Source organism: Lissotriton helveticus, chromosome 5_1 (genome assembly GCF_964261635.1).
Source record: "Lissotriton helveticus chromosome 5_1, aLisHel1.1, whole genome shotgun sequence".
Classification (NCBI taxonomy): Eukaryota; Metazoa; Chordata; class Amphibia; order Caudata; family Salamandridae; genus Lissotriton; species Lissotriton helveticus.
Window position 1 is genome coordinate 457,840,044 of NC_136065.1, and position 21,584 is coordinate 457,861,627.

Consider the following 21,584-nt stretch of genomic DNA (forward strand, 5'->3'; position numbering starts at 1 on the left):
TGTGAGGATCCTACCCCTGCCAGAGCTCAGCCTTCACTCTAGCTGTTCCTCTCTGACAAGACAAAATGGCTTCCTGACCTCTGCCCTTATATAGCCTGTCCTCACAGGGTCCAGTAGGGTCCAGAATGTTCCAGAAGGCTCTAATGTTAACCTATGGGGCATTCTAGGGAATGGCAGTTGTAACAGTTGAAAACCACCATTTTGTATATCTGGGTGAATTCTTGTCAGGAAAAGGCACCTAGGCCCGAGGTGAAAAACTATGAGGGCAAAAGAGCATCTATCCCCCAGGACAACACCTATAAAAATCTAGTGGACACAAAAAGATAGAAAGGGAATAATAAATTGGAGGGACTACCCAAAGGCAGACAGGTCTAACACGCGTCCCCCCCAGCTGAAAGTGGGGGGAGCTACCCAACCCCTTGGGAGTCCTCATCACTAAGGCGGAAATACCTGGAGAGGCCGTCTGCATTGGCGTGGTCCACTCCAGGCCGATGTTCCACCCGGAAATCCATTCCCTGTAGGGAGATGGACCATCTCAACAACTTGGGGTTTTCCCCCTTCATTTGCATCAGCCAACGAAGGGGTCGGTGGTCAGTCTGAACCAGGAAGTGCGAGCCAAACAGGTATGGCCGCAACTTCTTCAGAGCCCACACCACCGCAAAAGCTTCCCTCTCAATTGCACTCCACTTCTGTTCCCGGGGAAGCAGTCTCCTAGATAGGAAAACTACAGGCTGATCCAGGCCCTCCTCATTAAGTTGCGATAACATTGCCCCAATGCCATGTTCTGATGCATCTGTCTGGACAATGAACTCCTTAGAGAAGTCTGGGGCCCTCAGGACCGGTGCTGCACACATTGCCTGCTTCAATTTTTCAAAGGCTTGCTGACAAGCCTCTGTCCAAACTACCCGTCGAGGTTGTTTCTTTGAGGTAAGCTCTGTGAGGGGAGCTACCATAGTGCCATATCCCTTCACAAAGCGACGGTAGTAACCGGTGAGGCCCAGGAAAGCTCGGACCTCAGTCTGGGTCTTGGGGGGTTCCCAGGCCATGATTGCCTCAATCTTTGCCTGAAGGGGCTGCACTGTTCCCCTACCCACCAAGTGTCCAAGGTACACAACCGACCCCTGCCCAATCTGACATTTGCTGGCTTTGATTGTCAAGCCAGCTTGTTTCAGGGCCTGGAGAACTGCTTGCAAATGTTGCAAATGGTCCTCCCAACTGCTGCTGAAGACAGCAATGTCATCCAGGTAAGCAGCAGAGAAACCCTCCATTCCGGAGAGGACCTGATTCACCAGCCGCTGAAAAGTGGCAGGGGCATTCTTGAGCCCAAAGGGCATCACACAAAATTGGAAGTGTCCCTCAGGCGTGGAGAAGGCTGACCTTTCCTTTGCTCCATCTGTCAAGGAGATCTGCCAGTACCCTGAAGTGAGGTCAAAGGTACTAAGATATTGGGCAGCTCCTAGCCGGTCAATTAATTCATCCGCCCTAGGGATCGGATGAGCATCAGTTTTTGTAACTGAGTTCAGTCCCCGGTAATCCACCCAGAACCTCAGTTCTGGAGTGGTGCCTGGTGGAGCGGCTTTTGGCACTAGAACCACCGGACTGGACCAGGGGCTGCTGGAAGGTTCTATAACTCCTAGCTCCAGCATCTTGGTAACTTCTCCATGGATGCTAGCCTTCACTTTGTCGGACAGCCGGTAGGTCTTTGACTTCACTGGTGGGCTGTCCCCTGTGTCCACATCATGGGTACACAGGTGAGTCCTTCCCGGGACAAGGGAGAACAACGTAGAGTACTGCTCCAGTATCTGGCGGCAGTCCTCCCGCTGTTCAGGAGTTAGGGTTGGAGAGAGAATCACTCCCTCCACTGACCCATCCTTTTCTTGAGACGAGAACAAGTCTGGGAGAGGTTCGCTTTCCGCTTCCTCTCCTCCATCAGTCACCATCATTAAGATGACCTCGGGCCTCTCATGGTGGGGTTTGAGTCGGTTAGCATGTAGCACCCGTAGGGGCTGTCGAGGGGTCTTAAGGTCCACCAGGTATGTGCCTTACCCTTCTTTTCTAACACCTCAAAGGGGCCTGTCCAGCGATCCTGGAGGGCACTTAGCTCTCCAGGCTCCATCACCCACACTTTCTGGCCAGGCTCCAACTCCACCGGGTGAGCGTTGTGGTCATACCACTCCTTCATTACTGCCTGGCTGGCCTCCAAGTTGTCAGAAGCTTGCTTCCACAACTTCGCCATTTGGCTTCTGAAGGCCAGCATGTAGCTCACCACATCCTGGGGGGTTTCCTGGGAGACTTTTCCCATCCATCCTTCACCAGGCTGAGAGGACCGCGTACAGGGTGCCCATACAGAAGCTCAAAGGGGCTGAAGCCCACTCCCTTCTGTGGCACTTCCCTGTAGGAAAATAGCAAACAGGGTAGGAGGACGTCCCATTTCCTCCGCAGGCTTTCAGGCAGACTTCTGATCATGCCCTTCAAGGTCTTGTTGAACCTTTCTACCAGTCCATTTGACTGGGGGTGATAGGGAGTGGTGAACCGGTAGGTCACCCCACACTCCTTCCACATTGCCCGCATGTACGCTGACATAAAGTTGGTCCCCCTGTCGGACACAACTTCCTTGGGAAAACCCACTCGGGTAAAGATCCCCATCAGGGCCCTAGCCACCACAGGTGCAGTGACAGTCCTTAGAGGAATTGCCTCTGGGTACCATGTGGCATGATCCACCAGAACCAGGATAAACCTGTGACCAGCTGTTGTTGGTGGATCCAATAGCCCTACAATGTCGATGCCCACCCTTTCAATGGGGTGCTAACGACAGGAAGTGGTTCCAGGGGAGCTTTCAGCTTCACCCCTGTTTTCCCACTGGCTTGGCAGGATACACATGTCTGACAGTAGGTGTTAGACGCCACTTTCATCTGAGGCCAGTAAAAGTGGAGGACAAGCCGAGCAAAGGTCTTGTCCTGACCTAAGTGTCCAGCCAAAGGTATTTCGTGAGCCAATTCCAGCAGAAAGGCTCGGTTTCGTTGCGGGACTACAAAGGCCCTTGATGAACCAGGTAAGGGTACCTTGGGTTCACTGTAGAGGAGTCCATCCTCCCAGTAAATGTGGTAGTGTCCCGCAACGTCCCCTGCTGCCTGGGCTTCAGCCTGTCGCCTCAGTCCCTCAAGGGTAGGGCACTCCTTCTGGCCCTTACAGAACTCTTCTCTGGTAGGAACTCCCTCCACATGCCACTCAGCAGGGATGGGCAGGTCCTCCAGAGAAACTACTCCCCCCTCCACGGACTCCTGGTCCACCACCGCAGGTGGCCGATCTGTCACATGAGGTGTGGAAGCCGAAGCAGGCTTCTCCTGTCTTCGGGTCTGTCCCTTTTTGGCAGCGGGTTGGGCCATTGTTCCAGGCTCCAACCCAGGCGAACTCCCTCTCCGGGCAGTCGCAGACCTTGTGCTTACACAGGCCCAGTCAGGTGTACCCAGCATCTCTGTATGCGTCCGGTATTCCACCTCTCTCCAAGCATTGTGCTCCATGTCATTCCCCAGCAGACAATCAACTGGCACGGCAGGGCTTACGGCAACTCGAAGTGAACCTGCAACCCCTTCCCACTCAAAGGGAACCTCGGCCACGGGGTAGTGGCCCATTCTGCCGTCAGCCATCGCGGCGGGGTGGAGTACATTGGGAATCACCTGCTCTGGAGACACCAGTTGACTTCTCACCATAGTCATACTGGCTCCTGTATCTCTCAGAGCCTCCCCTCTCTGGCCATTGATGGTGATCCACTGCCCATACTTGGTAGTATTTGGGGGCACCTGGATCTTAGGAACCATCTCCCGTTCTCCCAGGGACACTAAGGTGACACCCGCCCACTCACCCCCCTTATCTAAGGGCAACTCCTCCCCGAGCACTACACTAGCTACTCCCGGGGCTTTGCCTCCGGTGGGAGGGGGTGGTCTCTTTGAGCATCTGACATCTCCCTTATAATGTCCAACACCACCACACTCAAAACAGTGGACATCCCTTGGCCGCTGGCTCTGGCCAGGATGAGGGTTTCTGGGCGGGTTAGCCTTAGGGGTGAAACCTGTTCCCTTTCCCTGGAAACTGTTTTGGGGACCTTTAGAGAACTCCCGCTTTTTATCTCCCCCCTCCTTCTTCTGAGGGGCGGCCTGTCCGGCCTTTTGGGAATCCCCTCCAGTCCCCTTTGAGGACACCCGGGTACTTGCCCAGATGTCCGCCTCCTCTGCAAGCTTCCGGGGGTTGGTCAGCTTGCTGTCCACCAGGTGTTGGCGCAGCTCGGGAAAGCATTTCTCGAGTAGATGCTCTTTAAGAAAAAGGTCATATAACCCCTCATAGTCCCTCAACTCGCTGCCCTGTACCCAGCCCTCCAATGCCTTCCTTGCATAGTCCAGGAAATCCACCCAGTTTTGGGTGCTTAATTTGTGGCTCCCCCTGAACTTTTGGCGATACTTCTCCGGGGTTAGCCCAAACTTTCTTTTTTTTTTTTCAGAACAAAATTTTATTAGATTTTATAAGCTGAAAGAATACAGGAAATAGAACACCGCTCCCTACGAATCAGAGAGGCAGTGTGCACACAAAAGGATCTCGTTCAGATACATTCAGTCAACATTCCCCCCGTGTCCCACCCTCCGCTAACCCACCCGGTACCCTCCCACTTCCCCGCACGGTGTCTACAGTGTCCATCAAGAGGAACTAGCAATTAGAAGAGCTGCATGTGCACCACTTCACCCAGAGTCAGGTAGGGCGCAATCTATGTCGGTGGCCCGAGGCGCCGGGGGGTCCAGCAGTAGGCCCCGGTAGTCCGCCCACTTCTTCCAGACCTTAAAATGTTTTGTGGGGCACCCCCCAAACTTTCTAATCAATGCTAACTTCATGGTGGGGTAGTTGGTCTGCTCCTCCGGTTCTAAGGCTAACAAGGTATCCCGACCAGTAGGAGGCATATATTTGTACAACCCACCCCCCCCAGTGCTTCTCCTGGATCCCATGGGCTCTTAGGGAGACCTCATAGGCAGCCAGCCACTTGGCTATGTCATCCCCCTGACTATAGCTGGCAACTATATCCTTAGGCAGGTAGGGTCTGGACTCCCTGGTTGGTTCTCTGGTTTCGCTGCCACCATTTGGAGAGTTGTCGAGTCCTAACTGTAGAGCCTTGAGTTCTAGCTCTTTTAGTCTAAGCTCATGAGTCATCCTCTGTTCCTCCTTCTCCTGTTCTAACCTGGCTAACTCCCACTTCAGCTTCCTTTTTTCCCTCCTGTCTGTGAGCTCCGCTTCGGTCAAGCTTCCCCCGGAGACACTACTGCCCCTCCTAGAAGAGGTCATTGGTCCTGGGAGTAGGTTTCCCACCTCAGGGTGGAATAATCCTTCTACCTCTATGACCGTGTCCCGGTCTGTCCCCTCTTCCTCCTCCTTCCCTTCTCTGCGCGCTTCCACCCAAGCCCTCAAACTGGTCTGGAGTTCCCCCTTCTTGGCACCACGCTTAACCCCTTCAGTGCTAATGACAAGGGTAACTCGTCATGGAGTTTCCATTGATTTCAATGGAAATTACATGAAGAAGAGCAAATACCCTTAGCATCCAAGTGGTTAAAGAACACTCCCATTTGTTGACAGAAGTCTTTTAGCTGGGCCACAGAATAAGTGTCCAGTTCTTCCAGTGCAAATTCCATTTTGCTAAAGGCAATTCAAGGTCAAGCACACAAAAAGAATAGAGTTACAAGGGCAACCTGAAGCTACCTCCATCCCACCACCAGGAATACATTTGGAAAAAAAAAAAAAAAAAGTAAAATTAGGAAGTCCGCCAGGAGAAAACTCCAGGTGTAGTCTAGTGGATTACACTTAGTTACTGCAGAGTAGTCGCAACCACAGTTTTCATCCCACCGCTATACACCAATATGTTGGACCTAGAGTTGTCAGGTCACCTAGGGTAGCCTGGCCTAGGGTAAGACAGTCACTACATAGAGGCACATGTGTAAAGGTTGCTCACCACCCAGCAGTAAATAAATGCACAGCCACACAAAAATGACGCTACACCAATCTTTTGTGGAAAAATACGAATTGTTTTATACAAATTCTTTTCTCTTCTTGGTTTCCAATTCCCACTATCATATGTATCAAGTTCACAATATCTCCTTTCTTCTCTATATGTTACAGGTAAACCTTTACATTCTCCAACAGATCATGTGCAATAGTATAGTACTTCAATTAACACTGTTTAAACCTCCTTTTGAATTTAGGCTCTTGTCAGATAATTAAATCCTTCCCACAGACATTTCATTTCAGGGAAAACAGACTGGCATAACCATTCCCCAGTTCAGGTTACCGACTTTTTAGGCAATCCCCTTTCCAGTACTATCTGAGGGTGGTTCCATACACCAGTGGCTGAGAGAGAAGGTGCAATTTAACTTACATAGGCTTCTGACACCTCCAACCCCCCCTAGCAGAAGGAGAATATAAGTTATCTCAGCTGGCTTATCAAGAAGCTACTACCCAGCAGGCCCCCTATTCCCCTTTTGAATGCGGGAACCAGCCAGGGATGCACTGTTTCTTGGCTAATAGGCCCGGCGGGATGATGTGCTGCCCAGTCCTCCTTTACCGGCAGGCGTTGGGTATGTCCTGATTCTCCCTCCCCTCAGCCTTCCCAGCTTACTTGGCGATGAAGTACTTAGTTCTTGGTTACCGGCCGGCCCCGTCCACTTCGGGTGAGTTCTCCGTTGAAGTAAGGGCTTCCCTGCTCCTTCTCCTGTCAGGAGAGCAGGCGCCCTCCTGGGTGTGGCGCACGGCGCTCTCGCAGACTGGCAGACGCTCTACAGAGCCGCTCCTCTGGGATCTCCCCTCAGGCTGTCTTCGACGATTTTCCCCGCGGTGGCGCTACCGCGCATGTGCGGGAGAGAAGCGGTCCAGGAGCGGAGTCTGCCCTGTACGTCTGACGCTGGCAGTGGCTCTCCACCGGGCCTGCTCGATCCTAGGCCCCTCCTGTCAGGGAGAACAGTACTGGCTTGGCTTATGCGCAGTAGCGCACGACTTCAGGCTCGGCCAGCCCCTTCCTTCTCAGACCAGTCGCGCTGCCACAACAGCGCTATCAATTCCCCAGGTGTCCCGCCCCCGGCGGACTCAGAACGAACAACACAGCCACCAGAACCCCGACTCTCTTCTCCTCGTCCTCACGAGTGGGGAGGTGTATTCGCTGGCTGCACTTTCAGTCACAGGTGAGAGGCCACAGTTTCACGAGGGCAGTAGTCTGCTTCGCCGCCCTAGAGAAGGGGGTTAGAGGTGAAGTCTCTCACTTTTGAGCCCCAATCCTCTATGCTCAGCAAGAACACGCTAACCCTCCATACTGGACAAGAGAAGGCGAAGGGGGAATTCTCACTTCCGTTCCCCACAGCAGGGATCTCCGCAGCTCCACCGTTAACTGGGATTAACCCCTTCACCTGACTCGAGGTAACTCCTTTTCCAGGGTCAGCAGGACGGGACTAACTTGGTTAGGTCAATAGGAATGGGGGGTGGTGATCCCAATCAGGAGGCAACCCTTGAAAAGTAGTCTACCCTGTGAGGATCCTACCCCTGCCAGACCTCAGCCTTCACTCTAGCTGTTCCTCTCTGACAAGACAAAATGGCTTCCTGACCTCTGCCCTTATATAGCCTGTCCTCACAGGGTCCAGTAGGGTCCAGAATGTTCCAGAAGGCTCTAATGTTAACCTATGGGGCATTCTAGGGAATGGCAGTTGTAACAGTTGAAAACCACCATTTTGTATATCTTGGTGAATTCTTGTCAGGAAAAGGCACCTAGGCCCGAGGTGAAAAACTATGAGGGCAAAAGAGCATCTATCCTCCAGGACAACACCTATAAAAATCTAGTGGACACAAAAAGATAGAAAGGGAATGAGGGGCAGAAAGGGGACAACATAAATATTAAATTGGAGGGACTACCCAAAGGCAGACAGGTCTAACACTACCGTACCTCGTAGTACGTATTTTTATGATGTGTATATCAATGTGATTTGACTTGAGTATGTGCTTGGTTGCCTTTACATCACTGTGTACAACATGTGTAGTTTGTAAGTTGTATGTATACAGTGACCAGTGCCTATATAACCAATGCTCGTGGCCATCAGTATAATAATAATAATCCACATTTGTAAAGTGCGAACAATCACCCGTAAGGGTCTCTAGGCGCTTGGGGCTGTCAGGAAGATTAAGCAAGCTTTTGCCCAGAGTCACATGGTGCTAGGCTAATCTGCTGCCGGCACCGGGGATCGAACCGTGATCCCCAGATTCTGGAGTCAGTCGCCCTGGCCGCGGCGACTGTGTGTGAATGTCTTGACATCATTGAGTTTTCCCCATGAATGCCTTACCAATCTTTTTAATTATTATAAGGATGACTGACACCTTCTACGTTGCGTTGTTTGTCTACGTTGCATTGTTTGTGTGCCTGACAGAGTATGCTTATTGAATATAGACAAGACCATCAGCTTCCTTTGCATGTTTGTCTGCCCATCATTGTGTTGATTTTGTATATACCTGGCTGGCAGTGTGTTTTTGGACCATCTACCTGTCTAACAGTGTGTTTTCCAATTCAGACAGAGAACTATCTTTATGTTAATGGCATGAATCACTGTTCTGATTGGCTGTAATTCTAACCCTCAGATGTATTAAATGTGTGCCGTCCAACAGAATCAGCAATTTTACCTAATTCTGTAGTATACATAAACATGTAAATTGCAAGGTTGCTGAGGGGTGATGTGTTTTCCTCACCTGAGAATGTATCCAATATATAACCCAATGTTGTTTGATGTTTAGACCCCATCAGGCGAGGAAGACTCCTGGGAGATCAGCTATCCTGGCAGCGTGATGCAATTCCTGTGCATTGTCTATCACCGGTACCCCTGTGACCCCCTGTGGATCTCTGCAGATTTCCTTCAGACGTTAGCCATCATCATCTTGCCCTCTGGTGCTCATATGGTTTGTGGGATTCAGTAGAAGCTTTGGTGATATGTATTTGTGATAGCAATGCGCTCTATGAGGGCCCTGTTTTTAGAAAGTCTTTCTCCCCGTGTATGCTTTGTTGGTACATGGTGCAGCCAGGCAGCAAGGATCATAGTGCCATGTGTAGAAGAAAAAGAGACCAATGGAACACTGCAAGGACTCTTTGCTGTCCAGCAATAAGGAGAATTACTTTTTTCAGTGGGACCACCTTGGGTCACATCTGACCTGGGCAGTGCTCAATTTGAGCCAGTGGTTTCCGGTGCTTAGCACGGGCACTTAATTGTCAACACAGGTCTTGGGACAGTCTGGCACAAGGTGGCACTGTCTGGCTGATTTCAAAGATGACCACAACAACAGGTCATTTTTAAATTCAATATACATTACAAATGACTGTTTCCTGCCACCCAAACCATTCCTATAGCTTTGCGGGCCTGAACTAGTCTGAATTGTTACACTTGTAGAAGTGCGGTGGTTGGTTGTTGTGCTGTTACTATCATTGGCAGCGGCAATGTGTGGTGCAAGCTGTTGTGGCCTTCTGACGAGAGCCCTGACACTTATTATTTCTCAAATTAAGCACTGGTCAGGACACGTTGAGGTTGACTCCAATTAGTGGAGCCTTTTCTTACCTGCCACTGAGTGATCTTTGAGTTCTATCTCACTGACAGTGTTTTCTTTTGGATCCCAATGGTGTGGTTTTATCACTGTTTTGCGGACCTTTTACCTAGTACAAATCCAGTTAAAGTCCTCTAATCAGCCAGCGATCATACTGATTTGGTGATCTAAGACGGCTTCCTTGGGACAGTACACTGTCCGTATAGCAGAGAGATTAGTTACCTCGCTTACATGACCACTCTCTTTGGTATACCTAGCAGTTCATTTGAGTTTAATTCACCAGATAGGCTAACGAATGCATCATCTGTTTGAGCCAAATAATAATTTTCACTCACACTTTGTGTCTCTTCCAAATTAAAGACAATCAGGAATCTCAGACAGGGTCTCCCAAATAGGACTACTAAATAAGGCTGTTTGCCGCCACTACTTACAGGCATCTAGCAAAAATACCCACACCAAATGAAACAGCAATTTTACTACCTAAAGAGTGTGTCCTGCATCTCCAGATGATCCACCAAAACAGTGAACCAGTGAACAGTGATAAATCAGAGAAGTACACCTCCCATTATGTTGACTGGAGGCTACTCAAGAACTGTTAACCTCTATTTGATCACAAACTCCCACATCACTATCCAAATACCTTTAGCACTGCTCCATATAGCTAGGTCCCCCCAGCAGGCCATCCTTGCATCAAAATCCAGGTCCAAGGCCCAGGACCATTCCCCACTCCCCCTATCACTGTTTGTCACACTATGAAACATTTTTTATAGTTTGCTTTTTTACCTATGAAGCTATTTACTTCACACAACCTTGCTACTTGAAAACATGCTGACTGAACAGTGGGACTAGAAAAACACTCTGCAAAGGATCTCTCCACCTCAAAATCCCTAAAATCAAGGAGTGAGAGACCATAAACTAAGCACTTTTTTCCTGCAGCTCCATAGAGCCTGGATCTGTTTCGCAACATTTGTTTGTTAGGCACCCTCTCTTCTCTTCTTCAGAAAAAAATATTTCTGTTTTCCTCTTTATTTGGACCTAATTCGTCTTCGGAGCCCATTTCATTATTTGATTAGTAGATGTTTGTTAATAACAGTAATAATTATATTAATAATTACAGTTGTTGCATTAAAAATAACAATTCGTTTGAGTGGCCATAGACAGATCAGAGTAAAAAAAGACTCTAAGAAATTTCTCCTATCTTGCTGTCACTTGATGATCATCACTCTTGCCAGGGTTTTCAAGCTAATGGAAATTTTAGTGATAGGTTAAAAGCATCCAGTTAAAGCAGGAAAGGTGTTTGAATGCTGTATTTACCTATTCTGCTTTTATCCCCCGAACTCTGTTATCCTATGTTGTTACTTTATATGCTATGCTTTTTTTTTAATGCCACATTTTTACTATATGTGCTATCCAATACCTTGCTCACTATGTAAAGCGCTCTGATACCCTACCTTGGGTCTGGTTCGCGCTATAGAAAACTCTAAAAATAAATAAATAAAATAAAAGTTCCCAGAGTAATAGAAATATTAACTGTAAGGATGACACTGTTCACAAAAGAAGAAGAGCTAATGTAATGTCCATGCATATACTGACAGAGATGTGAGAAGAGTCAGCTGGACAGGCAGTACCCTTCCTATGGTCCACCCCTTTCATTAGATCATAAGTCAAAATGTTGACAACGTTGAAAACAAGTTCCAGTGATCATTTGTTGGCATACCCGGGACTTTGTAGCCATCAACTAATTAGAGTTATGACTTTATCATCAGAGAAATAGGTTAAATTGGCACACAATTCTGAGTACCTTTAAAGGAGGAGGAGGGTTTTGACGAGCATTTCAATTGTTCCAATATTTTCCTTTGAAAATATCTCTAGTTTCCTTATTATGATGTATTAGTGAATTGTAGTATATACATTTTGCATTCACAAGAGAATCACAATAACATTTATAGAAGCTGGTTAACCCCTTTCATAAAAAACAAGTTGAAGAACTTTTCCACTTTTGTAATTTTCCTTTTAATTTGATGTAAAATGGCTAATAATTGGTGCTATCTGCTTCTTTAATTAATGAGTTTATATTGTGGATGAGCCAGTAGCTCAGTGTGCTATGTCCCCATTGAAGCAAAAACGGTTTACAATTTCTTATGTGCCACACTTTGTGGAATACTGATAAACCAGATCCACAACATTTGGCACGGAGGCTCAAGCTGCTAGCTTACATCTGCCTCTAATGAATATGTATTATAAGCATTAATAAAGTGGAGTACGTCGTATATTGCTGTATGAAATGTTATTCCACAATTATTGGTTCAATCTAGCAGTGTCACAGAGATAATTAACGTGACAAAAAAAGAGGTTACAAATGTATTGATCAGTTCAAAATGTGACCTTCCATTATGCCATTTTGTATAATTTGTTGCTAATTAATTCTTACCAAATATTTCACGAGTTTGACAGCTAAGTTATTATAGGGGTTGCTTCACCAGGCATATAATTCTCCAACCATCAATATTTGTAGAATTAAGGAAGCAGAGCCCATAATTTTTGGCCAAAACACGAGGGGTGGACCATAAAAAACCATAGCCATTAATGAATTTGGTAGTATAAAATTGCCTGCCAATATTTGAGACACGGAAAACGTTACTACAGTTACTACGATACTACAGTGACATTGTGAACAGCCAAATGCTCCCTGAAAACTGTACCCTCCGAGACAATAAGCATCATCGAAATACTTTGCAATAAAAGCAGCAGTATATACAATATTACTAATAAAAATCATATATTGCCAGTCACACGCACTTGAAGCGGCGCAGTTTAACCCGAAGTTATATGCACAATAAAATATTTGGAGCATTGTTAGACCCAGCAATATTTCCCCAGTTTTGATTAGCCGAAGACGGGTTATCACAATAATCCACGACATTTCCACTTTCATTGGTACAGTGTGATATAAGTTTTCCTGCAAAATGGAGCCAATATAATTGGAGCCAACAACACTCCGTGGACACTGAATCTTGCCATTGCTATTGCCATTACTTCTTCCAAGGAGTACAGGTCAAATATGGTTCCTTGGTAGAATCCTTAAGAAGTCGTTTGTGATTTGATCTGCCTTGAGAAGATGCCTTCTGGTGTGCAAAAAGACTCCTATTGAGGTGACCATGCTTACTCTCAAATAAGCATCCATAGTCACTGTCCCAGTCTAGCCACACTGCCCCCTCCAAGATGCGATCGCTCACCATGGTCCTGACTCCCATCTGCTCATTAGGCCCTTGTTGGATGGGCCCTCAGACTCACTGATGCCAGTTTCTACCTGATTACTGTAGCTAGCAGCATTTGCACTCAATCCCTCCTACAAACTCCGCCTCTGACAACTAGACCCAACAACCAAACCCTGTACCCACACCGAAACTCACAGACCTGCTTCCTATCTAGCCTCAACTTCAAGCAAGTCGGGCTAGCTCTGCCTCTGGTGCACCTCCTACCCCAGTTTATCTCTACCCCTCCTCAGGCCTGCTCCAGTCTAAAGACTGACACTCAGCAGGACCACCAAATGTATATCTTTCCCTCAACCCCTATTCCCAGGAAAGCTTTCAACCATCACCATATACAAAAAGATATCCTCCCTCAAAGTCAATTTTTTTTAAATTGTGATCACACTGCAATAGCTCTACGAGCTCTTTATGTTTCTCACCTTTCCTGATTAGCTAAATATGCCTTCTGTGCAACATGCAATCCCACACAGAGCCAACTCCTTGTTGAAGGGCAACTCATAACTAACTAATATTTACTCTGTCCAACATCAACGCTCTATACTCCTGCCACCAGATGGAGCAGATGAAGAGTACCGAATAGGGGATCCTTTGTTTGCAACTAGTAAGTCTCTCACTGCTCTTTTTTGCATGCTGAATACTCTCAAGTAATTCCAAGATATTGTTGTAGAGCATCAGGTAAATAAGTACATAGACTATCACGTTGAAACAGCTGTCTGTTTAGAAAATTTAGGTGGAGAATTTCCAATCTTGTGTACTAAATGCTATGGAGATTGCAGTATTTTTTATCTGCATTAAGGCGTATCTCTTAGGTTAGAACAAAAACATAAAGAAATAGAAAAATTATGAAGACAAGTGATTAATTAGTTGAATTTCCCATTGATAGAGGTACTTGTTTTTGTATTCTTGCGTGTTATTATGTTAGTCATTTTATGCTAACATTTCATTGGCCGCTTCTTTAGTCATGTCTAATGATGGTGAATATGACAATGGAAGCTATATTAGGAGTTCATGTCTGTCTCCTGGTTTCATTTCACAGTTCTAAAATACTTTTAAGGAGATGAAAAAGTATGTCACCCTTCGACAATAAAAGTACATTTCAAGAAAGCATCTTTTGCAGAATGTCCCATTAGTAAGAAATAAAATCTTTGGATAAATCTATTAACTGATTTCAAGATTAAATTCAATGATATGATCTTTAGGTCACATTCAATCAGTGGCACTTCTGTCAGTTTTTTTCTTTCATTTATGCCTGGATCCTGTAAATTCCGTGGGTCACTAACGCATGCTTCAGTCATACGTTGTTGATGCTTTCTACATCACATTTAATGAGTGGGTGCTTCTCCATAATTTCATTGATGGGTCCTTGATGCCTCTCATACTGAGTGCCTGAGAGTAATTTTTACTTGACACACTCTGATCTTGTTACATCATTGATGGAGAATTTAGTTGTTTTTGTTGCTGAGTTATTGCTTGTAGTGTCTTGGAAAAACATTGACTTTTTTAATTAGTGGAATGTGCTTTGATATGTCATTAGCGGATCATGGAGTCATATGTCTGTGATTGAGCATTCTGTTTACATGTGTTGGTCTGTCATTGCTTGATATGTAGTTGATTGAGCATTGAGTCCTATATTGTTATGGAACATGTCATTGATAAGGCGTGAATTGTGATGTTGTTGGTGCTGTTGCCTTAACACTCATGACAGACACTGATCAAACATTTAGTCTGATTTTGTATCATTCTTTGCCTGCCATGGCATTGATGGAGCCTCAAGCCATATCTTATGACTGGGTCTTGGTTTGTCTTGATGCGGATAGAGATTCAAGTCTTATTTCCTTGCTCTGAAATCCATTGATGAGCCATTGAATCTTCACTGACGTGTCCATGCTTGACATTTTTTTTACTGCATGACAGAAGTGTTTTTTAATTGGTAGACCTTTGCTTGACAACACTAATGGAGCAATGGGTCATATTTTTTGCATTACGTGCAGGACATCTATTCCCTTATCAGAACCTCACTTGCTGATAATTGTCCAAACATCGAGTTGTATTTCATTGATCGTTCCTTGCATACAATCCTATCGATAGAGAAAGCTTGGAGCTGATGTTTAATCCAATTAGCAAGGGCATGCCGTATTTATTTCCAAGACCCATTGCGTTTGTGCAGTCTGCTTCCCCTCACAGTCACAGCATGCATGGTGGGTTTTCTGCTCACAGTTAGTGAATGTGTGGTCTGTGTCCAGCCCACAGTCGAGTGAGTGTTCGCTTTTCCCTCCTCTGTCAGTGAGTCAATGATCTGAATTATGTACTCTCTCTCTCTAGGAATGTATGGTCATTTTTCCCTTAGTGAACCTGTGATACGTTTTCTCCTGACTTTCAGTGAGTGTGTGTGGTCTGTTTTCTTGCACAGTTGTGAAATGTATGGTCTATTTTTTCCTTATAGCCAGTGATCTTATTTCCAGTTTCTCCCTGTGGCCAGTGAGCGCGTGTCCTGTTTTCTCTCCACTGTCCGTGAGGAGCACATGGCTCCTTTTCTCCTTCTCGCAGTCACTGAATGTGTAGTCTAAGTCTCTACCCACAGTCAATGCTCTCCACTGCTAGTGAGTCTATGGTCTGATCGTTTGAGGATCTCTCCCGGTGCCGACCTCAATGTCTCCCGAATTCAGCGGCAGTCTCTCCCGTTCGTGTGCCTGAGAGCCGCGTACCATATTCCATCCTTGAATTACGCAGTCCAGTGTGCCTTCTGATCGTGATGTTGACTCCTTTGTAGATGGTAAATCAATCCACGGAGGAAATCGCAACATATTCCTGATGAAATGACATTACCATTTGATGCTGCAGGGGTTTCTTCCTAACCAATTCCTGGTGGATTTTATCCCAATCTAGTATCGTGGGATTCAGTACACACCATATTCCTATGAGGAGTCTTGCAATTTATTGATGTTTGTCAGTGTATTCTGGACGTTTCTTGCCGTGCTTTTCCATGGATGTTTGCAATGGATAGCTTCATGTGGGAGGATCACAGGGGAGAGATCAAGAATTGACTGGATACCCAGACTAACAACACTGGGAGAAACTGGCAGTGCCTACAGTCTGAACTCCAGAGCTCCTAATCATGCCTGGTTATGAACACTGTTTAAAGTGGACCACGATTGAGAGCTTTGGCTTTGAGCCTCAGGGCACTGCTGGTTTTTATTAGTGCAGGTCAGTGGGTTAAATCTTTGCCCATCACCCACCAGTTGTATGTGCCACTGGCCGCCCCTGATTCCTGTACCACTTATGCTCTGTTAAAGCTACTTAACACCTTCCACGCTGATGACGAGCTGGGCTCGTCATGAGGTAGCCTCCTCGCACGCTGATGACGAGCCCAGCTCGTCACGTAACATGCGCTTTTAAAAATCTCCGCGTACGAGCGGAATTCCGTCCGCACGCATGCGGTTAAACTATTATTTCTGTATAAACCTGCAGCTATGGTATATCAAGCAAGAGATGTCTACCACATTTACCCAACTCTTGACTCTTCCAGGACATATGTGATGCTGTGGTCAGTGCCTACACCGAAGCTGCTACTCTTGTTGTCGAAAAAGATGTCCCAGAGTCTCAAGAGGTTCACCCTGCGAGAAAGCAAGTGTGCGACTTCATGCGCAACCTGCTCATGGAGAGTTTGCTCAACATTCCTGCTCGCAAACAGAGCCATCCCTTGGACCTGCTGCTGGAGGTTTGAGTTCATTTCATTTCTTCTCATTTTTATTTTGTTTACGATGCTGCATTTTGGGCGGGTAGGCAAAACAAGCATTGGTCATTTGAGACCTTAATCATACATCACATAAAAAATACATAGGTACAAGACAAATTCTTTGAAAAATATGAAGTAGCTGGCGCTGACTGCATTTTAGAACATATAGTTGTCATGAATGTAGCTAATTTAAATTGCACCATTGAACTCTGATTCACCCAAAACTGTACAGTATGTGATGTAGACCATATGTCATGATTTTAAAAAAAGAGGAATTTGTACAAGGGGAAATCGCCAGCAGAACGTCACTTTTAGCAATTGTCTGATGGCGCTATACCTTTCTCTCTTTATTTACAAAGCGGCATTAAGACACTTTTTGTGGCTTAACGCCGCCTTGAAATATAGCCCTTTTTCATGCAGCACTTAGCATGAAACGTCCGTGTAATGGGTTTTGCTGTGTGTGTTCCACCGCAACACCCATTGCTTTTTGACGCTGCCCCAGATTTACAATTTACAAGGCTGGGGCAGGGGCAAAAACAAAGGCCAGGGAACATCTGGTCTTAGAATGGCGCTACTCGTTCTTTGCTCTTTTTATGTGTGCTGCATTCTGTTGCACACATAGAAAGAGCAAATCACCATTATTGATTGTCTATGTGCAGGAAGGTGCCTTCCTGCACATAAACAATCGCTCCTGCAGTGCAGACACCCTTGCAACATGGCAGCAGGTTGCTTGCGCTGTGACAGATTTTTTTAGCACCAGTGCTAGGGGGAGCACAGGGGTGCGCTGTATTTTCTCAAATACATTGCCTCCCTGAGTTTTGAAAATGTCGGAGTGCTGCCTTACCAAATTTGGCGTAACACCGCATTTTCTTTTGCACATATGCCCCAAGGTTCGCTAGAAACTAGCATTATAGGATATAAAAAAAGGTAGGTGAGGAAAAGTTTCTTCCTTGCAACCACAAAGTCTATAGGTCCCTGAATTGTGTAAGAAGGAAGCAGTAGCAGCTGGCAGAGAACAGGAGTGGAGGGACAGATATGTGTCAGGGGGAGGTGGAATTACACAATAAAAAAAAACACTTACCACTTTGCTGCTTCTCGAGTTCTGAGCTGTCTCTCCTACGTCATCCCTCGTCGTCTCTCTGCCGGAGCCAGGAAGCACACGGCTCCCTCCCCTAAGCCACCTACAATTGGTCTTGAGCTCAGTGGCATGGCGCTCAGACGGTGAATGGGAGGCTGGGCATGTTCCCCACCAGGCTATAAGGCAGCCTGGTGGGAAACATGCAAAGTGCGATGGACTACTTGGCCGGCCAAAGAGGGCCGACAAAGCAGTCTTGCGCACTTTGGAGTGCAGCAACTCCTCCTCCTTGTGGGTAGTATCATGTCTCTTTCAGATAAAAGTGAGGGCAACTCCGTCCACCCTCAAGGGTGAAATTAATGGTATAGTGAATGTAGTTCCTACAGGTATTTAATTAGCATGATTTACTCATACTTTGGTGTGGTGTTAAATTGGTTCACTGCTAGAAGCCACATTTTACATAAAAGACCATCGAAATACTTGCAAATGCTATTGAGGATGCTCTACAGCATTGGGCTTTTTCCAGAGGCTGTGGCACATTGTAAAAAAAAAGACATGATGACATTGCTGCTGGCAGTCACGTCCTTACACTGGCGCGTGTATGCGTGATGGCTCCAACTGACCCCATTTGACTTAATTTTTTATTTAATGATCCAAGATGGCGAACACAATTTGGATCAGTAAATTACAAAAGCGCAAATGTTTTTTAGTAAAGGACATCGGGGTGGGAGGTAATGGAGGAGTGCGTGGGTGGGACGAGGAGGGGAAAGCCATCGCATGATGGAGATAGCAACATAGGTTGTGGTAAAAAACCCATGTGGAGAGTGGATATGTGGAAGAATAAAAAGGAGCACTGGGGAGAGAAGCCCACAAGAGAGTGAGAAGCACACACAAGTGACAGTATCATGGGAAGAGACGGGAGAAGCACCTGAGGGTGAAAACAGCATGGAGGGAGAAGTTCATGAGAAAGAGGCATAGAGCAAGAGGGTGGGCATTTGTGGAAGAGAAGGAGCGAGCTGGACCACACATGCATTCTCACAGAATGCTTGAGCAAAAAGGAAAAAGTAGTTTCCTAAAAGTGAGCTGTCTAAGGAGATAAGCCAGCCAATCAGAGGAGTGGTGTTTCAAGGACATTCAACGGAAGAACAAATACAAGAGGGACAAGCTGGGACAAGGAAAGCCATTGAAGAATATGCAAGCACATGCGAGTGACAAAAAAGCCAACCAGTGCTAGGCAATGGGAGGTGTGTAAGCTTGCACCAGCCGCGGCCCGTGCAGGTAAGAGCGGTGGGGCCGGATGTGGGGGGATTTTGACAGAAGAGCATGAGGGAAAATGTATCATTTAATTAATTTCCCATTGTGATCGTCTGTCAAATTCCCCTCCAACCCGGCCCCACCGCCCTACCGCTTTTACCTGCACGGGCCACGGTTGGCTTGCACTGTTGTTTGGCTGGACAAAAAATGCTTCCTAAGCAAGGTTTTCTCAAATTAATCAATTTGCCAAAATAATCTCCATGATAAGCCTGAGAAGCAGCTTCATACTACAAATTTAAAAGAATGGCGACCACAATATTGAAACACAAAATCTAGGAGCCGCCATGAATGAGGTGCCACAGAAGGCAATCTTAGTGAGAGCGAGTACAGAAGCATCCCATAGAGGGGTCCATCTGCTTCTCCATTTCCCACTCCTATTTCCCTCTCTCAAATTTTTATTTTTTCCTCTCCCTCTCCTGTGTTCTTTATTAGCTGTCTCATACATTCTAGCTCTCGCAAAAGTTCTGAGTCCTGGAAGCAGGTAGAACACAGAATCCTCTAAGTCAATCCCAATGCTGCAATGGAGTATTGTGATTGATCTGAGCGCTGTGGCTTGGACTGGAAGCCTGTCCATGTTCTCCACACAGGCTATGTATTACAGCCCAGTGGAGAACATGCTAAGTGCGCATGACTGTTTGGCCAGGACAAAACGGCTGGCAAATCCGTCATGCGCACTCAAGTGTATGAACCACTCCTCCCCCCTGTGCTACCAGCCGGCTCTGCTGTAACCCAGCCTCATACCTACAAAAAACAAAATTATACTAATGACGTTATTATCCTATTATTTTTCCTTTTTTAATTGTCTGAGAGCAGGGGGGTGACTCTCATCTGCCTTAGAAGAGGAGCAGCCCCTGCTTTGAAAAAAATAAAAATAATATAAATATATATGTAAGAAAGTAGCTCTTTATAAACTGGACCAAAGTAAGGTACAGTGGGTATAGTGTCCTCAATCCTCAGAGCTATAACAGAGGTTAAAGTCAGATATGACCTTGCTCTCTAAAGTGGTAGCTTTGTCGAGCAGTAAGGCAGTATCAGAGGGCAGTGTAAAGCATTTGTTGTACACACTCAGTCAGCAAAAGGTTTCACACACTCAAGAACTGAACTCTAGGCCAATTGTTTTCATATCAAAAGATATAGTTGTTTTATTTTAGAACCAACAGGTATTAAAATATACTTTTATCAATATGAGTGACTTTAGGTAATTACTTTGCAGAAAGGCAATAGACTTTGAAAGTACAATAGTTACAGTGGTTGCAATTGGCAACACAATTCTAAACACAATTTAACATTGAGCTCAATGGGTTTTTCTACATAAATGTAGTAGATTACTTTAAGGATTACTTTTCTAACCACAGGACTGGATCCTGGATTCAGTCCCGGGACCTATGCTGTAAACAGTTAAGTAAAAGAGTTTTAGTTACAGTTGTGATTTTTAAAGGATATAAAGGTATTTTCAAAGTTGACACTTCGAAACTTTTCAGTGAAAAACTAGCAATGTTATCCTATGGAAGGAAATTCAAGTCGGAGGTAAAGTAGGTTCTCGTTACTTTTGTAATCCAGTACTGGACTCCTAGGTTCAGCACTGGGGTATCTACCTAAGACAGGTAGGTACTTACGTTTTAGTTGTTGATACGATTTTTAAGGAATATTTGTAGTTTGCAAAAGTAGACAGAAGAAATTTCAGAGAAAAACAGTCAATGGTTTCCTATGGAAGAAAATTCAGGTTACTGGTAAGTACAGTTATAATTACTTTTGTGGTTCAGTACTGGGCTGACAGGTACAGTACTGGCTTCTCTTCTGATCACAGGTGAGTAATTCGAAATGTGTTACTCGGCGGATTGTATATGAATATTTTAAAGTTCCAAAACTTCACACTTAGAAGATTTTTCGAGTCAACCCAGTCAATGTTATCCTATGGAAGGAAAGTGAGTTATCGGTTTCCAGGTGAGTACTCAACTCGTGAAGTTAAGGTTCTGGGCATAGACTCATGGGTCTCCCAGGGTCGGAAAGGTACAGAAGTTGCACCCTCAGCGGCACAGGGGCAGCCGGGTGCAGAGAGAGTAGGCCCAATGCAATCCAATGAAGGGTAGGGGGCCTTCGGTTGGTGGCTGCAAGCAAGCAGGTCAAGCAGCTGTGGGAGCTGAGCTCCTGGTCACTTACTCAAGGCAAGTGGGGAAGTAGAGTAGGGTAGTAGTTGCACTTCCAGCGGCACTCGGGTGGCTGGTTGCAGGGGGCTTTTGAGCCGTCGGGCGCTCAATGTTATCCAATGGGAAAGTTAAAAAGGGAACAAATGCTGCAGACTCAGGGACGGAGATTCTTCAGGTGCGACCACCACTTCGAGAGGTAAGTTGGGTTCTTGGAGAAGAGGTAGGTACCCCAGAGGAAGGCACAGGGAGCCGCAGGGCGCCGGGTGCAGGGGTGTCTTTTGGTGTCGGGAAATCTTACCCTCAGCTGGTCATGGTTGGAGGGGTCCCTGGTTCTGAGGCTGCATGGGTCGTCTGGGTCGTTGAGGAGGGTCTTTGGGCACTGGACTTTGGGTCTCAGTCACTGAGGGGACCTCCTCGTGGTCTTGGATCACTCGGGCATGGGC

The 21,584-nt window shown here is 46.3% G+C and overlaps 1 protein-coding gene across 2 annotated transcripts in view; it reads left to right on the plus strand.

Moving 5' to 3' along the window:
* WDFY4 (WDFY family member 4) overlaps positions 1 to 21,584 on the plus strand; it is a 1,018,342-nt gene that overhangs the window by 585,701 nt on the left and 411,057 nt on the right. For both annotated transcript variants that reach the window (XM_078642707.1, XM_078642708.1), the window contains 2 exons: positions 8,800 to 8,961; positions 16,396 to 16,587. In XM_078642707.1, the coding sequence (XP_078498833.1) occupies positions 8,800 to 8,961; positions 16,396 to 16,587 (354 nt within the window). The remainder of the gene's footprint in view (positions 1 to 8,799; positions 8,962 to 16,395; positions 16,588 to 21,584) is intronic.